The sequence below is a fragment of the Eubalaena glacialis genome, chromosome 9, assembly GCF_028564815.1.
Source record: "Eubalaena glacialis isolate mEubGla1 chromosome 9, mEubGla1.1.hap2.+ XY, whole genome shotgun sequence".
In the NCBI taxonomy this organism is placed as follows: Eukaryota; Metazoa; Chordata; class Mammalia; order Artiodactyla; family Balaenidae; genus Eubalaena; species Eubalaena glacialis.
The window spans coordinates 69846465-69865950 of NC_083724.1; the positions used below are offsets into that span (position 1 = coordinate 69846465).

The 19486-nt window shown below is 38.7% G+C and overlaps 2 protein-coding genes across 3 annotated transcripts in view; one reads left to right on the plus strand and one right to left on the minus strand.

The window, feature by feature from the left end:
* DENND4C (DENN domain containing 4C) overlaps nucleotides 1–2938 on the plus strand; it is a 127140-nt gene extending 124202 nt beyond the window's left edge. For both annotated transcript variants that reach the window (XM_061200464.1, XM_061200465.1), the window contains 2 exons: nucleotides 1147–1211; nucleotides 1448–2938. In XM_061200464.1, coding sequence (XP_061056447.1) covers nucleotides 1147–1211; nucleotides 1448–1584 — 202 coding nt within the window. In that variant the 3' untranslated portion in view covers nucleotides 1585–2938. The remainder of the gene's footprint in view (nucleotides 1–1146; nucleotides 1212–1447) is intronic.
* Nucleotides 2939–4836: 1898 nt separating this feature from the next.
* On the minus strand, nucleotides 4837–9786 carry RPS6 (ribosomal protein S6). Its single transcript, XM_061200466.1, has 6 exons — nucleotides 9684–9786; nucleotides 9030–9161; nucleotides 8299–8509; nucleotides 7970–8116; nucleotides 5378–5535; nucleotides 4837–5258 (listed from the first exon to the last, which is right to left on the minus strand). Exons 1-6 carry the CDS (start codon nucleotides 9687–9689, stop codon nucleotides 5163–5165), a joined length of 750 nt encoding a protein of 249 aa, XP_061056449.1. The 5' UTR covers nucleotides 9690–9786; the 3' UTR covers nucleotides 4837–5162.
* Nucleotides 9787–19486: the final 9700 nt, after the last annotated feature.

Genomic DNA, 19486 nt, shown 5'->3' on the forward strand with positions numbered 1-19486 from the left:
AAAAAAAATATGGGTTTAGGAGTAGAAACAATTTAGGAAAATGATGGAAGCAATGAATTACAAACGATATGGAGCTATCCTGATCCTCTTACTATTTATTGTCTGCTCACATGCTTGGATCAGTACTCATCCCAGTCTCAGCATAAGTGAATTTTGTGGTGGAAGCTTCAGAAAAAGAGACATAATACCTTCTATCAAACATAAAGTGTTTCCAGGTGCTCTTCAAGTTTCTAGTCATGGCATCTTTGAAGATAGTCTCAGAAATGATAGGACAAGAATTCATAATGAAAATGGATAGATCCTTCTATAATCTCAACAGTTGAGGTAGAGATTATCTCCTTCACAGGCTAAAGAGCAGCCACTTTCAAGTATCTGTAGTTGAAGGACAGGGAAGGAGTATTAGAAATGACATATTATGGCTTCTGAAGCTTCTAAAGAAAGCTGCATGGAGCATCACCAGAATCAGCATTACTCTCTCATTTTTTTTTCTGTAAATACTCAAATCAGTTCATAAGTTTCCCCTTTTTTTAACAAATGAGCCACGAATCTCATTTTTAAGGTTTCATTTGTAACGTTTTTATGTTTGCACATCAAATAAAGGTGATTTATCCTTTACTGTTGGGTTAAGTAGTAGAGACCACACCATCTTTCATACTGTTTGTGTCCAAGGGTTTTAGACCCCTAACTTACTTAGAAATTCATCTTACTTTTGTCATGTGGCAAAAGTCTGCTTTTGTAAATTTGAATTAGAAATTAGAAGTTACCTATTATATTGCTAAATAATTACAATAAAGTTAAAATAAGCGATTTTTAATTATTTCGAAAGTGAAGCTTTATGCCCATTAACTTTTAACTTTTTAATTTGAAATATAAGTTTGCAGGAAATTGCAAAGATAGTGCAAAGAGTTCCGGGGACCCTTTACCCAGCTTCTCCCAAAGGTGACATCTCATAACTGTAGTGTAATGTCAAAACCAGAACACTGACATGGATAGATACATTACTGTTAGCTACAGAACCTAATCTTTTTTTTCTTCTTTTTTTTCAAGTATAGTTGATTTACAATGTTTTTTTTCACCATTTTAAAAAACCTTCATAGGGTATTTTTATGCTCTTTGCCCATTAATTTTAAAATATTTGTTTTATAGGAGTTTATACAGAGAAATCCTCTTCTTATCATTAGTATCTCTTGGAAGAGAGAGTATTGATATTGGTAAGTTCGTCAACTGGGGATTCCTTAAAGGGGGTTTAAGTTTTATTTCCTAAAGAAACTTTTAAAATTCTAATTGCTATGGGCAGATACTCCATTTGCCTTTAAAAAGATTTCTGCCTTTAAATATGCAGTTTAAATATGTATATAAAAATGATTTGACTACCATTTTTAAATGCATAGCTTTTGTTTTATTATTATTAAGAAATACCAACTATATTTTTGAAAATATCTTTCAGAGGCTTTTGACAATGAGTATGGACTTGCATACAATAGTTTATCTTCAGAGATTCTTGAAAAGTTGCAGAAAATTGATGCTCCACCAAGTATCAGTGTGGAGTGGTGCAGGAAGTGTTTTGGAGCACCTCTCATTTAAATAAGATTCACTAGATTTTGGACACAGAACTGGGGGAATAGATTCAATCTGGAGACATTCAAGGTTTGTTTCAAATTACGAATTGGTGAACACTGAAATGAAGTTATTCTTGGGACAATAGATAATGAAATGTAATTCATACTGAATCATCTCAGAAGGTAAAAATGCCACTAAAATGCCCTAGGGTTTACTGATGTTGAAGATATACAATTTCTGAATGGTTTTTATCTGCTGAAAATTGGTTTTGCATTTCTCAGTATTTGTAGCAGTTCGGTAATGAGAAACCATATTCATTCTTGGCGTTTTGTCTATATCTGAAGCTATTGAGTTTGGGGAATGGCAAATTAATGTAAACTTGCCTAACCCCAAAACAAACGAAATCTCAATTATAAGAGCAACTATTTGTGTATTATGTATATACGTGTGGCTGTGTAGGTGTGTATCTACTCAGCCATATTATATTTATTAAAATTCTTAGATTGCATGTTGCAATAGTTTTCTGAAAGGGGGTCTCCAACTATTAAATGACTACTACTAAATTCATATGTAGTCATTAATCTCAAAATTACCTGAAAGTCTGATAACTGCCTTGCCTTTGACTTTAAAATTAATATATATTTTTACCCTTCATGTTATGTATTAGCTCCCTTAATGGATTGTATCTTGAATATCCAGTTACTTCCTTTCATCCTCTTCCCAGTATCATGTTAATTTGCAACAGCTTTAAAATTGGAATAAATGAGCCAGATAGTTTAAATGAAATTAATCAGCTTCATAATTTACGAAATTAAAATTCTTGTGTATGTCTTTGGGCCTGAAATTGTTCAGGCACATAAATTGTTGCTATTGGTCACTTTTAAAAACCTGTGGGATAACTTGCACTGCACACAGAATTTTATTCTTGTATAAAATTTAGATTTGTACACTTATTATTTGTGCATTTGTAAATACTGTTTTTTAGGTTGAATCAATTAAGTCTTAAAACGTTAAAGCTTATTAAACTTGTTGCCAGTAGGTTTAAGAAAATCATGACCTCACATGCCTCACTCTGACATTTATCATGCCTTTTGTTAAAACATCCCTTAGGGACAGTAAATTTGCCTTACCTCTCTGCATGCATGGTTTGAAAAGCCAATGATTGCATGTGCTCGCTTTTACAGTAATTATGCAGATGACTAAATCAGTTGGTAATTATTTCCAAATGGTACAGTTAACAGCACACATCTCCTTTCTACCTGCTATAATCTTTTAAAAATTGTTACTATACCAGTCTTCCAACATTTCAGGGTTAATAAGACCTATGCAGAATCCTAGTTTCAATTTATTGTGAAAGTGCTAAGTGAAAGAACTTGTCACAAACTGTGTACAATTCTCATTGCCTTAAAAATGGATCTTTTGCACTGTCTCAGAGAATATATTTTTGCAACTTAAGACTTGGTACTAGTTTTAATACTTAACACTTACTGCCCCAACAGAAAGTTTGGAATTACTTTGCATATAAAAAAAATCAAGGTTGAATAAAATGAAAACTTCTCAAGTTTGCTGTGCTTGTCTTACATTTTTAAGGCTCCTGAAGTGTGTACAGTAATTCAAGCTTTTGTGATCTTCAGAATTCCAGTATCGCCTGTTTTCCCACTTCTCTGTAGTTCTCAATAACTTGAACTAAATTACCAAAGCACTTCCCACTAAAACAACCCTGTGATTTGTATTAAAATTGCTTAAAGGCCTTTTCTTGCACCTACCACAGAAAGGGGAGTAAAAATAGCAAAAACAGACAAAAAAACCAAATTTCAAATCATTATCTATAGATTTAGAAATATCTAGAATGACTGTATGAGACTTAAATCCTGATTAACTTCTGAAAGCGATCTTTCAAATTACTGCATTTGTTTAGCATAACCTTACACTGGTTTTAGATTTGGTATTAACTGCATTTCATAGATTGATTATAGCTACCTGCACAGTTAATGAGTTAACAATCATAACAAGTCTGACATACCTTTGGGATATTCAATTGTTGCCCTTTTCATTTTTGGTATACACTAGTAATATAGGGTTCAATGTCTTTGCAATGTTAAACTCTTAAATCTGCCAGATTTCATAAGCTAGTATAGTCTAGGCCCACCTTACTATCTGTCCACTGTAGTGACTACTCCTCAAAATAAGAAAGCAGGGTGGTTCTCATGTTTTATGCATTAGAATCAACCAGCTACTAGTTAGAATTCTGGGCTTACACCAGACCTGCCTTTTGGCCTGTTACCCTCTAGGATTCAACTGTAGTGTCAGTCCTTCTGGCACTGGGTATCTTTTTTTAAATGCTGTAAGTTCAACTTCTAACTTTGTCAACTGCCAATTAAGACTTTAAGACTTTTGTAACTTTTTAATACTACATTAAGAGATATGGGTGCTGTTCAGCAGAGAGTAACACAACATTGTAAATCAACTGTACACAAATTAAAAAAAAAAAAAAAAGCTATGGGGATCTCCTCTATGAATCTTGCTTCAGGGCTGGCATTATTGGCCTAACCTGGGAACTTATTAATGACTGTGGGGCCCCAAACTACCGAATCATAATCCACTTTTTAGCCAGATCCCCAGGTGATTCTTATGCACATTTTAACTGAAGCACTTCTTCAGTCTCTACATGTTACAGCCACTTGAAAATTTTACTCACCTGTGGTTAATATATACTCTGGCAAAGGAGCACCTTTTAAAGCCTAATGTGCCTTCTTTCAAGACCCTTCTAGTCTATAATGGTTTGAATGAAGGTTCTAACTGCAATTACTATAGAAACCAGACATAGTACATTAGAAAAAGTATACTTTGGGGCATTCCCTGGCAGTCCAGTGGTTAGGACTCCACTCTCACTGCCAAGGGCCTGGGTTCAATCCTTGGTCAGGGAACTAAGATCCCACACCCCAAAAGCTGCGTGTTGCAGCCAAAAAAAAAGTATACTTTCTCTGTGCATCCTTCACTGATGCAAGAGTGTTTCTAAAAAGAGGTACAGTCAACTCCTTCGCAGTGTGAAATATAATAAAAACAAGCAGAGTTGAAAAGCTTTGTTAATGCATTAAATTTGCACTGGTTTTAAAAGCTTTGTCAACTATTTTAAAATGGTATCCATTAACTATGCTTTTAACAAGTTATCCTTTTTACATATGATAAATGTCCATCTTCACAAGGGCACTTTTCATGTATCATGTATAGATCTTTAAGAAAAACTGTATTCCTCAAAATAAAGTGTATCAAAGATTAATAGTCCTAGTCATTTATTTCCCCTGTATTGTTCCATGCCTTGCTAAAAAGCCAATGAACATGCTAAGAGTCCTTTCCTGAGCCACCCACCAAAGAAACTCTGTCCTGGCCATCTCTTCCACTATCAATCACAGTTCAGTCTCAGTGTCTGAATCTGAAGGATTATCACTTTCAGGTATCTCTTGCAGACTTTACCTACCACTAGATTATACAGTACCTCCTCTTCTATAAGTTTCTCGACCTTCGTTTATTTTATCATCAATTAAAAGTCAATAAAGGAGATGTGATGTCTGATCTTATTTATTTGTTACTCTTAGAACACCTCATTTTTGACTGGACTCAGACTTAGAAGTAGAAGCTCTCAGAGAGGACAGCCTCCGTCTCTTGGCAATCTGTTCCTGGCGTTTTTCTTTGGCCTCCTAAACAAAACCAAAAAAAAAAAAAAAAAAAAGCACAGTTAAAGCTTATCTGGATTAAAAATGCAAATCCAAAGCCAGGCCTATCCCCCCACCCCCCAACACACGCACTGAGGACTTACCTTCATTCTCTTGGCCAAAAGTTTAGCATATTCTGCAGCCTCTTCCTTATTTTTCTTAGTACGCTGTTTCTTCAGAGCAATCCGCCGACGTTTGTGTTGCAGAACACGTGGAGTAACAAGACGCTGAATCTTGGGTGCTTTGGTCCTAGGTTTCTTACCTAAAAATTTAGATAATGACTCAATCACTTCAATAATACCCTTGTTCAATAGGACCCACATTTACATTTTTAAAGCATTAGAAACAGATTCAAACTCAGTAGTTCCTATGAAAACTTATTTGTATGAGACAGTTTACTAGGGACCAGTGTTTTCCTATACCAATAGCTTGGATGTCAAGTTCAAGATCATACGTAAATTCAACAAAGTGATAGGTTACTTTGCTGAACAGTTGGAAGTCATACCCCATACTTTTTTCTGTTCACTTTGATTTCCCTTCCACAATTACATTGTCTTGGGAGGATATTATATCTCTCTGTACCGTAAGACATATGAGCATTATTTTAAAACAGTATTAACCGCATATTTAACTTGTCATGAAAACTAAGTAAAGCATTAACTGCATCCCACCATGCTCTTTGAAGTCCCATAGTGCTCATATTTCTATTTTTCAAGACAGAGGCTGCTTATCTGGAGTGAAACTTAACATTAGAATGAATGAATGAATTTATTTATTTGTTTGTTTGGTGGTGCTGCCCGGCTTGTGGGATCTTAGTTCCCAAACCAGGGATCGAACCTGGGCCACCACAGTGAAAGCAGAGTCCTAACCACTGGGCCACCAGGGAATTCCTGAGAATATCTTCATTTAGCCTGTCTGATTTATAATCCAAAATCCTCTGGATTATAAATCTGCTTCAGAACAGCAGTCTTTTCAGATGCAATGATTTTAGTTTGTGGACACCTTCTGGGAGCAATAAACGCTTCAGATAAATATTCTAAGACTAAATGGTCAGTTCAGGTTCTGCTAAAATAAAAAACCCTTTGGAATTATAAAGAAAAAAAGAACCATGTTAACAAATGTCTGTTAAGTAGCACTTAGTACACTAATGATATTTCCAGGGGTGCAACTACAGGGAACTACCATATATTTGCCAGTTACTTCACTGAAAGTCATACCTGGCACACAGTAGGTGTCCAAATATTTCTTATGAGTGACCAATGAGCACTTACCATATACCAGGTATTAGCTTATTTAAGCCCCCAGTCCTGAAAACCAAAACCCAAGCAAAATTTTTCAGATCTGTCAGGAAAACCCAACCCAGAACTAACATGCTATTTATTCCACTTATTGTAAATATTCATACAATTTACTACAGAAATATCATTACTGAGCATTGCTGCTGCAGACCTCACTAGTGATGGGTTATGTTGCCTAATAAACAATACACCTTCTTAAAATATAGAACACCAAGGTTCCTGAAAAAACTAAAAATTGAGTTCCCATATGATCCAGCACTCCCACTCCTGGGCATACATCCAGAAGACAAAACTGTAATTCAGAAAGATACACGCCACCCCTATGTTCACAGCAGCACTATTCACAATAGCCAAGACAGAGAAACAACCTCAATGTCCACCCACAGATGAAGGGATAAAGAAGATGTGGTAGGCATATACAATGGAATACTACTCAGCTACAAAAAAGACATAATGCCATTTGCAGCAACGTGGATGGACCTAGAGATTATCATACTAAATGAAGTTACAGTAAGACAAATACCATATGATATCACTTACATGTGAAATCTAAAATATGACACAAATAACTGTATGAAACAGACTCACAGAGAACAGACTTGTGGTTGCCAAGGGGGAGGGATGGATTTGGGAGTTTGGAATTCAGATGTAAATTATTATACATAGAATTAATAGACAAGGTCCTACTGCATAGCACAGGGAATTATACTCAATATCCTGTGATAAACCATAGTGGAAAAGAATATGAAAGAATTTACATACATATGACTAAATCACTTTGCTGTACTGCAAAATTAACACAACATAGTAAATCAACTACACCTAAATAAATTTATATACATATGAAAACCCGAAAGAAAACCCCAAACACTTGTTCCCTGGTATTTTGAATAAAGTTTCTTTCCAACTTCTAATTCTCACAACTCTATTGCTATGCACATTCCAGTTGAAGTAAACGAAGACCAGAAGTTAAAGCAACTTAAGTGGATGAAAGCATGTATTTCTTTGGTAAACAAAAAAATTAGAACCACTGATATGGAAAGAAGGCAAGTGTGGGGGGGTGAGAGCACATTAATAACAACCCCAGAGTTTTCTGTCATTCTTTCAACTCCTAACCCCAAAGTAACGAACTTAAAATTTAAGTTATCTCTGAATGAACTTATACATCAGTGAACCAAAGGCAAATTTCCAAGAAAAATTCTATCACTCTAGAGGGCACTGGATATAATAAGGATTCATACCAACTGCACGTCTTGACACTCTCTCTCCCCCACTATTTTCCTAAAAACTCAGATTCTAGGTAACTAGTAGGCAGATTTTTATCTTCTAACATGCACACAAAATGCTACGACGAATCAATGAAACTAAGCAAGCCCTAAACTGCAAAATCCCCCATACCTTCTTTGTTTAGGGGCTTTCTCACAACATACTGGCGGACATCATCTTCTTTAGAGAGATTGAAAAGTTTGCGGATTCTGCTAGCTCTTTTGGGCCCCAGGCGACGAGGCACAGTAGTATCAGTGAGTCCAGGAATATCCTTCTCCCCTGAAAGAGAAAAATGAACAGACTTTTAATTCAACAACCTCCTTACAAACAAGAACCCTAAATTGTTCAGGCATTGCTAAAACAAGTCCACTGGTCCAAACTGTGGATCCTGCAAATCAATCAATCGACAATCAGCTTTAAATCAGTGTGGACAAAAATTAACTCAAGAATAAAAATCTCACCTTTTTTTACAATGACCAAATTGAGAACGCTCAGATTGGCATCCACAATGCAACCCCGTACAGATTTGCGCTTTCTTTCTCCAGTCCTCCTTGGTCTGTAACAGGAATGCCCCTTACTCAGTAGCAGGCGGACTCGGCCATGGGTCAAGACACCCTGCTTCATGGGGAAACCCTGTCTGTCGTTCCCACCACTGATTCGGACCACATAACCCTGGAAGAGAACACAATGACACATTACAGAACAAAAGACTGTGGCCTCCAACGAGTACACTTCATTAAGACCAATTTGAAACCTAAGAGCTTTCTCTCTGGTCACTAAATTTTGTCTATACTTCCAATTTCCCAAGTTTAATTAGCAAAGTACTTTCAATCAAGTTACTTCTAGCCGATGCTTTACCAGAGTTAACAGCCCTTGGGGGAGAAACACTATGTTAAGGAACAAAGCATCAATGAACCACAAATAAATCAAAAACAACCCTTCTTGGCACTTTTCAAAAAGAAGTGGAGACCATTAGCTTGCAGGGCAAGAACTATATATTTTGTCATGAACATAACCCTGCCAGGTGATAGCTCCACCTTATAAAGTGACATCTGGAAGTAACTAAACCCAAGGTCAGAAGACAGAACCCGAGTTTGAACCCCATTACATCTACCAATTACCAGTAGCGTTTACCATCTCTCTCTTAAATATTCTAACAATTCAACTCGGCAGTCCGGCAGGCCACTTTTACCTTCCATTCTTCACCCAGAGCGTCAGCAGCAACTTCTGTGGCCATACGCTTCTCATAAAAGGTACGAAGTTTTCGTTCATCGTCCACTTCAATGAGTTTCTGGCAGCCAGTGGCCGGGAAAGAGATGTTCAGCTAAAAATTAAACGGGGGGGAAAGAACTTCATGAACATCGCAGAACCACTACAAAGGTTATTCCACTGCAAAAAGCCCTTCCTGTCACCCACACACAACTAACAGAAAATTTGATACTACTCACTAAAGCATGTGTGTACGTAAGACCGCGCAAGACACACTGCACTAAAAGTAGGACACATCTTTCAAGCCTCGCGGAATGACGCCGGGGCGAGGGGCGCTGCGCAGCCGTTCACCCTCTCGGAGCAAGAAGCCCGACCTACTTGCCGCCAACCGGGCAGCAGGGCCGCCTCTCTCCCGGCTGGGTGGCAGGACGCCACCATAGCGCTCCCCGCCCGGCGCAGCTCCAGCTGCAATCGCTCGCCATCCGGTCTCCCAAGGAGCTCCGGCCCCAAAAGAGCGATACTTCTCCTGCCTCAGGCCCTTCTCCAACCACAGCCAGGATTCTGGAGCGCAGCACCGTATTCTGGGGCTCGATTCACGTTATTCAAAACTAGCGCAACACCCGCCACCAGTTCCCACCTTCATTCTGAAGCGGCCGAACGCCTCCGAGGCGCCACGAAAAAGAGACCTAACTTCCGCTTAGCCCAGGTCACATAGGCTCTTCCAGTTCTCGCGATACGGTCAGACGCCTGGGATACCGGAAGTGAGCGTGGGTAGGCGGCACTTCCGGGGGTGGGGCTAATCAGCGGTTGGGAGGTGGAGTCGGTGGGCGGTGTTAGTGAGGCGGCCCAGGTTTAGTTCCGAAGATTAGTCTACACACTGCTTGTTCTTTCCCCCGTCGTTCTGGGTCGCAGGGCAGCCCTGCTCGGTCCCGGCCACTGCTTCTGATGACACCAAAGAGGGAGAGCGGGATCGGAGTTCGGCTCTCCTGGGCTGTCTTGTACCTCAGCCTCCGTCCGAAGATTTCCATTTTAGGAGCGTGCCCTGCCCTGGTTCCGGCTGTTCAGAACAAGACGCCTTGAAAGCTGTGCTTAGTTTTTTCCTTAAATACTCGATCATCCGCTTGTCCTCTAACCGCTGCAGTCATCGTTCTACCACAGAATGATACATTCAGCCACCCTGTCACCCAAGCCAAAAACCATAAGTATTCCAAGTCCTGGTACCTCCTAAATAGTTCTCCCTGCTTTCTGTCTTGCCCCTGCGATCTTTTTAAAACGCAAAATTCTATCACTCCCTTGCTGGAAATGCACCATTTATTTCCCACTACAGTTAAATACTTTCCAAACTTCTTAACCTGGCTTTATAAACTTTCCACAGTCCAAAGCTCACCTATCGCCATTCGTTAATGCCATGCCAGTCTTTTCAGATTGCATGTCCTTCCTAAGAGAAGCCTTTCCTGAACACACAATCAGAAATTGTATTCCTCTCCTCTAGTGTAGCACTATTTCCCTTTATAGTACTGTTTACTCATGATACATAAATGGTTTGCTTATGGTCTGCCTCCCCTACTAGATGGTAAATTAGGCAAGGGCTCATGTCTTAACTTCACTGTGGAATACTCAGGACACAGCAAAGTGTATGGTACTTAATAAGTAAGGCTCAGTAAATATCTGTTATATGATCATAACCCCAGCTCTATGTGTTAGTCTATCAGTGTGGTAGTATGGAGCCAGCCAGCAGAGGGAGAAGGAATGAGTGTATTGTAGTAAATCTTGAATCAGCAATGATTCAACTCTTAATAGAATAGAAAGATGTAGGAAAGATACAGTGTATCTGATAGTCCTCCAGAACGTTCCTGGGAGAATGAGAATGAGAACCCAGGTGATCTAACTTTGAAGCCCACAGTACCGTGAATCAGTACCCTGAAGGAAGAAACATTTATTATCTATTACATATTTACTCCATATTTTTTCTTCAAGAAAAAAAACTCCTGCATTTAAAATAAACAAAAATAATTTTTACTTTCCAAGATTATTACATCCCATCTTCCATTTCAGGATCACAAAGGTTTGAGTTTAGGCCTGCTTCACATTCAAAGCTGAAAGATTCTGCTAGATCCTGTTCAATCGTCTGATGTTAGTGTAAAAAGGTTGGTGAAATGATGCATTTAAATCCTGTGCATGTAATTTTTGTTAAGGTGAAATTGACACAACATAAAATTATTCATTTTTACGTGAACAATTCAGTGGCATTTAGCACATTCACAATGTTGTACAATCACCACCTCTATCTAGTGCCAAGATATTTTCATCACCCCAAAAGGAAACCTTGCATCCATTAAGCAATTGCTCCCCATTCCCCCCCTTCCACCAGCTACTGGCAGCCACAATCTGTGTACTGTCTCCGTGGATTTACTTACTCTATATATTTCATATAAATGGAATTATACACTATGTGACCTTTGTGTCTGCCTTCTAATATTTTTGACGTTCATCCACGTTGTAGCATGTATCAGTGTTTTATTCCTTTTTACGATTGAATGCTATTATCACACTGTATGTGTGAATCACAATTTGTTTATCCGTTCATCCACTGATGGACATTTGGGCTGTTTCCAGCTTTTGACTATTGTGAATAGTGCTGGTATGTTTGAGTACCTATTTTTAGTCCTTTGGGGTATACAGGAGCAGGATTGCTGGGTCACATGGTAATTCTGTGTTTCCCAGGGGAACTGCCAAACGATTTTCAGAGCAGCTGAACCATTTTACATTCCCCCCAGAAATGTATCCACTTGTTATTTTGTTATTTTCTCTCTTTTTAAATTATATTCATCCTAGTGGATGTGAAGTGGTACCTCAATGTGGTCTTGATTTGCATTTCGCTAATGACTGATGATGTTGAGCATCTTTTCATGTGTTTGGCCATTTATATATATTTTTTGGAGATATGTCTACTCAAGTCCTTTGCCCGTTTTTTGCTTTTTGTTTTTTATTTTAGCTCTATTTTTATTGAAGTAGTGGTAGTGAGTTAATATGAGGCAAAGAGTAAAATCCAGGACAATTCTTCAGGCTTTTTTTTTTTCTTTTCTAATGCTTTTTTTCAAAGACATAAAATTTACTATCTTAACCATTTTTAAGTTTACAGTTCAGTAGTGTTAAGTATATTCACGTTGTTGTGAAACATCTCCAGAGTTATTTCATCTTGCAAAATGGGAACTCTATACTCATTAAACAGCTCTTTTTCCCCCTCTCCCATCCCTGGTAACCACCATTCTTCTTTCTGTTTCTATGAATTTGACTACTTTAGATATTTCATACAATTGGAATCACGCAGTACTTGCCTTGTTGTGACTGGCTCATTTCACTTAACCATGTCCTCAAGCTTCATCCATGTTGTAGCATGTGACAAGATTTCCATCCTTTTTAAGATTGAATAATATTCCATTGTATTTATATACCACATTTTATTTATCCATTCATCTGTTGATGAACATTTGGATTGCTTCCACCTCTTAGCTATTATGAATACTGCTGATATTAACATAGGCATGCGTATATCTCTTCAAGACCCTGCTTTCAGTTCTTTTGGATATATACCCAGAAGTGAGATTGCTGGATCATATGGTAGTTCTATTTTTAATTTTTTAAGGAACCTTCATACTGTTTTCCATAGAAGTTGCACCATTTCATAATCCTACCAACAGTGCACAAGGGCTCTTTTCCTGTATTTGAATTGGCTTGTTTTGTTATTGAATTGTAAGAGTTCTTTATATATTCTGAATGCTATACCCTTATTAGATATATAATGTCCAAATAGTTTCTCCCATTATGTACATATCTTTCCACTTTCTTGAGAATGTCCACTGATGTATAATAGTTTTGAACTTTGATGAAGTCCAATTTATCTAATTTTTCTTTTGTTGATCATGCTTTCATTGTCATATCTGAGACAAATCCATTGCCAAATCCAAAATCCCTATATTTTTGTCCAATAATTTTATGGTTTGAGTTCTTGTATTTAGGTCATTGATCCATTTTGAGTTATTTTGTTAATATGGTGCGAGGTTGGGAGTACAACTCCATTCTTTTGCATGTAGACATCCAGTTGTCCCACCACCATTTGTTGAAGAGGCTATCCTTTCCCTCATTTAATGATCTTGGCACCCTTGTTGAAAATCAACTGGCAATAGATGTATGAGCTTACTTCTGGCCTCTCAAATCTATTCCATTGATTTATATATCTATCCTTATGCCAATACCACACTGTTTTGATTTGTAGATTTGTAGTAAGTTTCAAAATCAGGAGGTGGGGTCCTTGACTTTTTCAAGATTGTTTTAGTTATTTGGGAATCCCTTGTAATTCCATATGAATCTTATGCTCGTTTATGCAAAATATGCTCTTGGAATTTTGATAGGGATTGCATTTAATCCATAGATCAATCTGGGGAGTATTGCCATTTTTACAAAATTAAACTCATTAAACTCTTTCAACTCATGAACATGATATGTCTTTCCATTTACTTAGATTTTCTTTAATTTATTTCAGCACTGTTTTGCGGTTTTCAGTATGCAAGTCTTTTACCTCCTTGATTAATTTTATTCCTAGGTATTTTGTTGTTTTGGATAATATATAATACATATATATATATAAATATATATATATACACACATTTATTTATTATATGTATATACACACATATACTATTTTTTTCTGAGCCATTTGAAATTAAATTACAAACACCATGGTATTTCTCTTCTGAATACTTAAGGATGTATCTCCTAAGAATAAGGATATTCCGCCACATAGCCTCAATACCATTATCACATGTAAAACTTATTATTTAGGCAATACATTCTACTACACAGCCCATAAAATTTTACCAATTGTCACAAATCTCTCCTTTAGTTTTCCCTCAAGCCTATTAGTGCCAGGGCCTGGCCCCACCCACCAGCAGATGCGTACCAGCCCCTGGACCTCCTGGGCCAGGTAGCTAGCCACACTGTGACCCACCAGTGGACCAGCAGCCACTGCATGAGGTAGGGTCTAGTAGCCAATCAGGCTGTTGGCCAGCCCCACCTACCAGCGTGCCCAAACAAAGGAACAAGACAAAACTCCAGAAGAACTAAACAAAGTAGAGGTAAAGCAATCTACTTGATAAACAGTTCAAGGTAATGACCATAAAGATGCTCAGTGAACTTGGGAGAAGACTGGATGAACACAGTGAGGAGTTTAACAGAGTAAAAATATATAAAGAAGAACCAAGCAGAGCTGAAGAATACAATAACAGAAATAAAAAATACATTAGAAAGAATCAATCAATCAATTCATACTACCCAAGGCAATCTACAGATTCAATGCAATCCCTATCAAAATAGCAAAGTCAGGGAATTCCCTGGCAGTCGAGTGGTTAGGACTCGGCACTTTCACTGCCAGGGCCCAGGTTCAATCCCTGGTTGGGGAACTAAGATCTTGCAAGCTGCACAGTGCGGCCAAATTAAAAACAAAACAAAACAAAAAAACACACCAAAGTCATTTTCACAGAACTAAAACAAATAATTCTAAAATTTGTGTGGAAACATAAAAGACTCTGAATAGTCAAAACAATCATGAGAAAGAAGAACAAAGCTGGAGGCATCATGCTCCCTGATTTCAAAATATAACAAAGCTACAGTAATCAAAACTGTATGGTACTGGCACAAAAACAGGCATATAGATCAATGGAACAGAATAGAGAGCCCAGAAATAAACCCACACGTACATGGTCAGTTAATCTATGACAAAGGAGGCAAGAATATAAAATGAGAAAAAGACAGCCTCTTCATAAATGGTGTTGGGAAAGTGGGACAGCTACATGCAAAAGAAACTGGACTACTTTCTCACACCATATAAAAAAACAAACTCAAAATGAATTAAAGACTTAAATGGAAGACCTAATACCATACATTTCATAAGACTCTTAGGAAAAAAACATAGGCAGTGTACTCTTTGATATTGATCTTAGCAATACTTATTTTTTTTGGATGTGTCTCCTCAGACAAGGGAAACAAAAGTAAAAATAAATACTGCACCAAACTAAAAAGCTTTTGCACAGTGAAGGAAACTATCAACAAAATGAAAAGTCTGCCTACTGAATGAGAGAAGATATTTACAAACGATATATCCCATAATTGGTTAATATCCAAAATATACAAAGAGCTCATTTAACTCAACATCAAAAAAAAAAATTAAAAATGGGCAGAGGACATGAATAGACATTTTTCCAAAGAAGACATATTGATGGCCAACAGGCGTATGAAAAGATGCTCAACATCACTTATCACCAAGGAAATGCAAATCCCAACCATGACGAGATATCATCTCACACCTTTCAGATGGCTATTATCAAAAAGACAACACATAACAAGTGTTAGTGAACATGTGGAGGGAAAGGGAACTCTCATGCACTGTTGGTGGGAATGTAAATTGGTGCAGCCCCTATAGAAAACAGTATGGAGGTTCCTCAAAAAATTAAAAATAAACTACCATATGATCCAGCAATTCCTCTTCTGGGTATTTTTCTAAAGAAAACAAAAACACTAATTTGAAAAGATATATGCACCCCTATGTTCACTGCAGCATTATTTACAATAGCCAGGAAATGGAAGCAACCCAAGTGTCCATCGATACATGAATGGATAAAGAAGATGTGGTATATATACAACGTAATATTAGCCACAAAAAGAATGAAACCTTGCCATTTGCGACAACTTGGATGGACTTAGAGGGTATTATGCTAAGTGAAATGAGTTAGACAGAGAAAGAGAAATACCATATGATTTCATTCTTACGTGGAATCTAAAAAACAAAACAAACGAACAAATGCAACAAAACAGTAACAGACTCATAGATACAGAGAATAAACTAGTGGTTGCCAGAGGGGAGGTGGGTAAGAGGCATGAATGAAATAGGTGAGGGAGATTGAGGTATAAACTTCCAATTATAAAATAAATAAGTCACAGGGATGTAATGTATAGGAAATGGAATATAGTCAATAATATTGTAATAACTTTGTATGGTGACAGCTGGTAACTAGACTTATCATGGTGATTATTTTGTAATGTATAAAAATATCAAATTATTATGTAGTACACCTGAAACTAATATAATATTTTAAGTCAATTACACATCAATAAAAAATTTACAACATTCACATAGACATCAAAAGTTTATAAAAGGAATATTCAAAGTATTAACATCAGCAAGATGGCTGAATAATACTTTCTTGCTCATACCCCTCCTACCAACAACAATAATTCAGCATCCATCAGGGAAAAAAGTGCCTTTGTGTGGCAGCTTTGGGACCCAGGTAGATTGTGAAATCTTGGTGCAGTCCAAGACCAGGAGAGATATTTTGAGAAGGAAGGCCTGAACCCAGGGTGCTGACTTCACCCGTCACAGACCCAAAACAGCTCCGTGTCTGAGGACTCAGCTACCACCCCGTTTGGCTTTGGTTCTGTCACCAGCACCATATGCTATGGGACCCAGAAGGAGTCACGCCCACCCATGCATTGGACAGTAGGCATACAGACCTCAGTCTTGGTTATGGATCCTGAAGTGGCCTGTGAACTGGTTCTAGCCACTCTCGGCTGTGATCCGAGAGCCCTTGCAAGTAAGCCTGTCAAACTCGGTCAAAATGTAGATTTTGAAATAACTTTGAACTGGGCTCCAGTCCGTCTTAGCCACAGTCAGCGAACAGTCCTGCTGACAGCAGGACCGAGCAGCAGACGCTCTATGCCCCAGAGATCATGAGATGGCCCTATACTTGGTTCCAGCCCCTGTGGCCATGGCCGTGGAGCCGTCCAGCCCACCCAGGACCCTGGCAGGAGACCTGCCAATCCATGCCTCCGAAGCCAGGTCTGCAGACCTCAGTGAAACCTGAAATAGCCCTGGGCCTCGGTTGCAGCCCTTCTCAGCCACAATCCAGAACCAGTGCTGCCCACCCAGGATTTCATCCAATTACCAGGTGGGAACTACCTCCAAGCACCTGGTGATAGGCTGCTGTCTGAGGACCCAGCTGCGGAATCTGAAGCAGACCCTTCCCCCAGCACCACCATATTGAACAAGGTACTGGAGGCAGTCCCTTACCACCGGTGACCAGACAGGATCCACGCCTGCCCCAGCCCCTAATAACACGCCCGCCAGCCACGGACCCCCCTGGAGACCCAGCAACATCACATAACTGGCTCTAACCCAGCAAGACTGCAATTCTGAAAGTAATCTCATCATCACTGGGAACTGACAGGACCTTGAAGAGATATCTGCACCCACACGTTCATTGCAGCATTATTTGCAATAGGCAAGACAGGGAAACAGCCTAAGTGTCCATTGACAGATGAGTAGATAAAGAAAATGTATCTATTGGGAATTCCCTGCCAGTCCAGTAGTTAGGACTTAGCGCTTTCACTGCTGAGAGCATGGGTTCAATTCTTGGTCAGGGAATTAAGATCCTGCAAGCTGTGTGGCGCGGCCAAAGGGGGGAAAAAAAAAAAGGCAAGAAAATGTATCTATCTATAATGGAATATTATTCATCCATAAAAGGAAGGAATTTCTGCCATTTGCAACAACAGGGATGGATCCTGAAGGCATTATGCTAAGTGAAATAAATCAGACAGAGAAAGACAAATACTATATGACCTCACTTATATATGAAATCTAAAAAAAAAAAAAAAAGGAGAGAGAGAGAGAGCTGAACTCACAGAAATAGAATGAGAATGGTGATTGTCAGGGGCTGAGGGGTGGGAGAAAATGGTGTTAACACTAAGTGTTAATTGTCTATGGGATATACAAGTAGAGATAGCCAACAGGCTGTTAGGTATACAGGTTTGGAGGCTGAGTGTTTGACTCAGTGAAAAAGGTGGGTTTGAGAGGGGGCCCGTATTCATTTGCTAGGGCTGCCATAACAAAATACCACAAACTCAGTGGCTAAACAGCAAAAATTTATTTTCTCACAATTCTGGATGGAGCTAGAAGACTGAGACCAAGGTGTCAGCAGGATTGGCTTCTTCTGAGGCCTCTCCTTGGCTTATAGATGGCCATCTTCTCTCTGTGTCTTCACATGGCCTTTCCTCTGTGTGTGTCTGGGTCCTAATCTCCTCTTCTCCTAAGGACGCCAGTCATATTGAATTAGGGCCCTTCCTAATAACCTCATTTTAACTGAATTACCTCTTTAAAGACCCAATCTTCAAAATACAGTTATATTCTGAAATACTGGGGGTTAGGACTTCTACATAAGACTTTGTGAGGGACACAACCCAACTCCTAACAGGGCCCAAAGGTAGAGTCTCTCAACCATGAGGAGCCTGACTAAACAGGATAGAATTTGTGTTCAATAACACCAAGTTAAAGTAATCCTGAAAGCAATCAGTAAAGGTAAAATTTCCCCTAACTCACTGAGCAAGTGAGTTTTTCAAGTGTGTTTGGGGAAGGAGATACTTTCCAAAGGGAAACACAGGAAGGAAGAGAAGTAGTAAAGGGAGGAAATGAGCTTGTGCCTTTCAGGAAGCTGTCTCATACTTGGCTCCAGTCAAGAAAACAGGAAAAAAAGATCATTTAGACAGAAAAAACTAAATTTCAAGGGCAATTTCTACTCATAGGAAGAGACTAATTTTAAAACATGCCATGCTGTGTTTGGGAAAGGAAGTTAAATCAAAGAAATGAAGCTAGGAAAACTCCTTGCCAATATTTCTGTCAGTATATCCAGGAGCAAGAATTACAATGGATTTCTTACCCCTTGGGTCAGGGACTAAGTAAGGGCTGTTTTTGCAGTGTTGTGGAAAACAAGCTCTGCCATATGTTTATTAAATATTTGGTGGTGGGCAGGAAGGAAAGGGGATGACAGGAAAAATGCAAGAATAAATCTTGTTTTTTATCAGATCAATTCACTCTATGGGGCAATCTTCTTTTTGTCCCATGTATTTTCATTCTTTTTTTTTTAATATTTATTTTGGCTGTGCGGGGTCTTCGTTTTGGCGTGGAGGATGTATTAGTTGCAGCATGCGGACTCTTAGTTGTGGCATGCACGTGGGATCTAGTTCCCCGACCAGGGATAGAACCTGGGCCTCCTGCGTTGGGAGCACGGAGTCTTACCCACTGGACCACCAGGGAAGTCCCTGTCCCATGTATTTTCATTCTTTAATAGCTATGTGACCTTGGACAACTTATTCACTCTCTCGGTTCCTTAGTTTGCCCATCTGTAAAATGGTGGTAATACCTTCCTCACAGAGTTCTTGTCGGGGATAAATGAACTGATACATGAAAAAAGTTAAACCTTTCTGGGTGCACAGTAGACTCTTAATGAGTGTTAGTTATCTTCATCATCCCTGACACCACATCATCACCTGTCATTACCCATGTCCCTCTAACTTTACTCGTGTCACTCTCACTCCCAGCAATGCCTTCCTTTC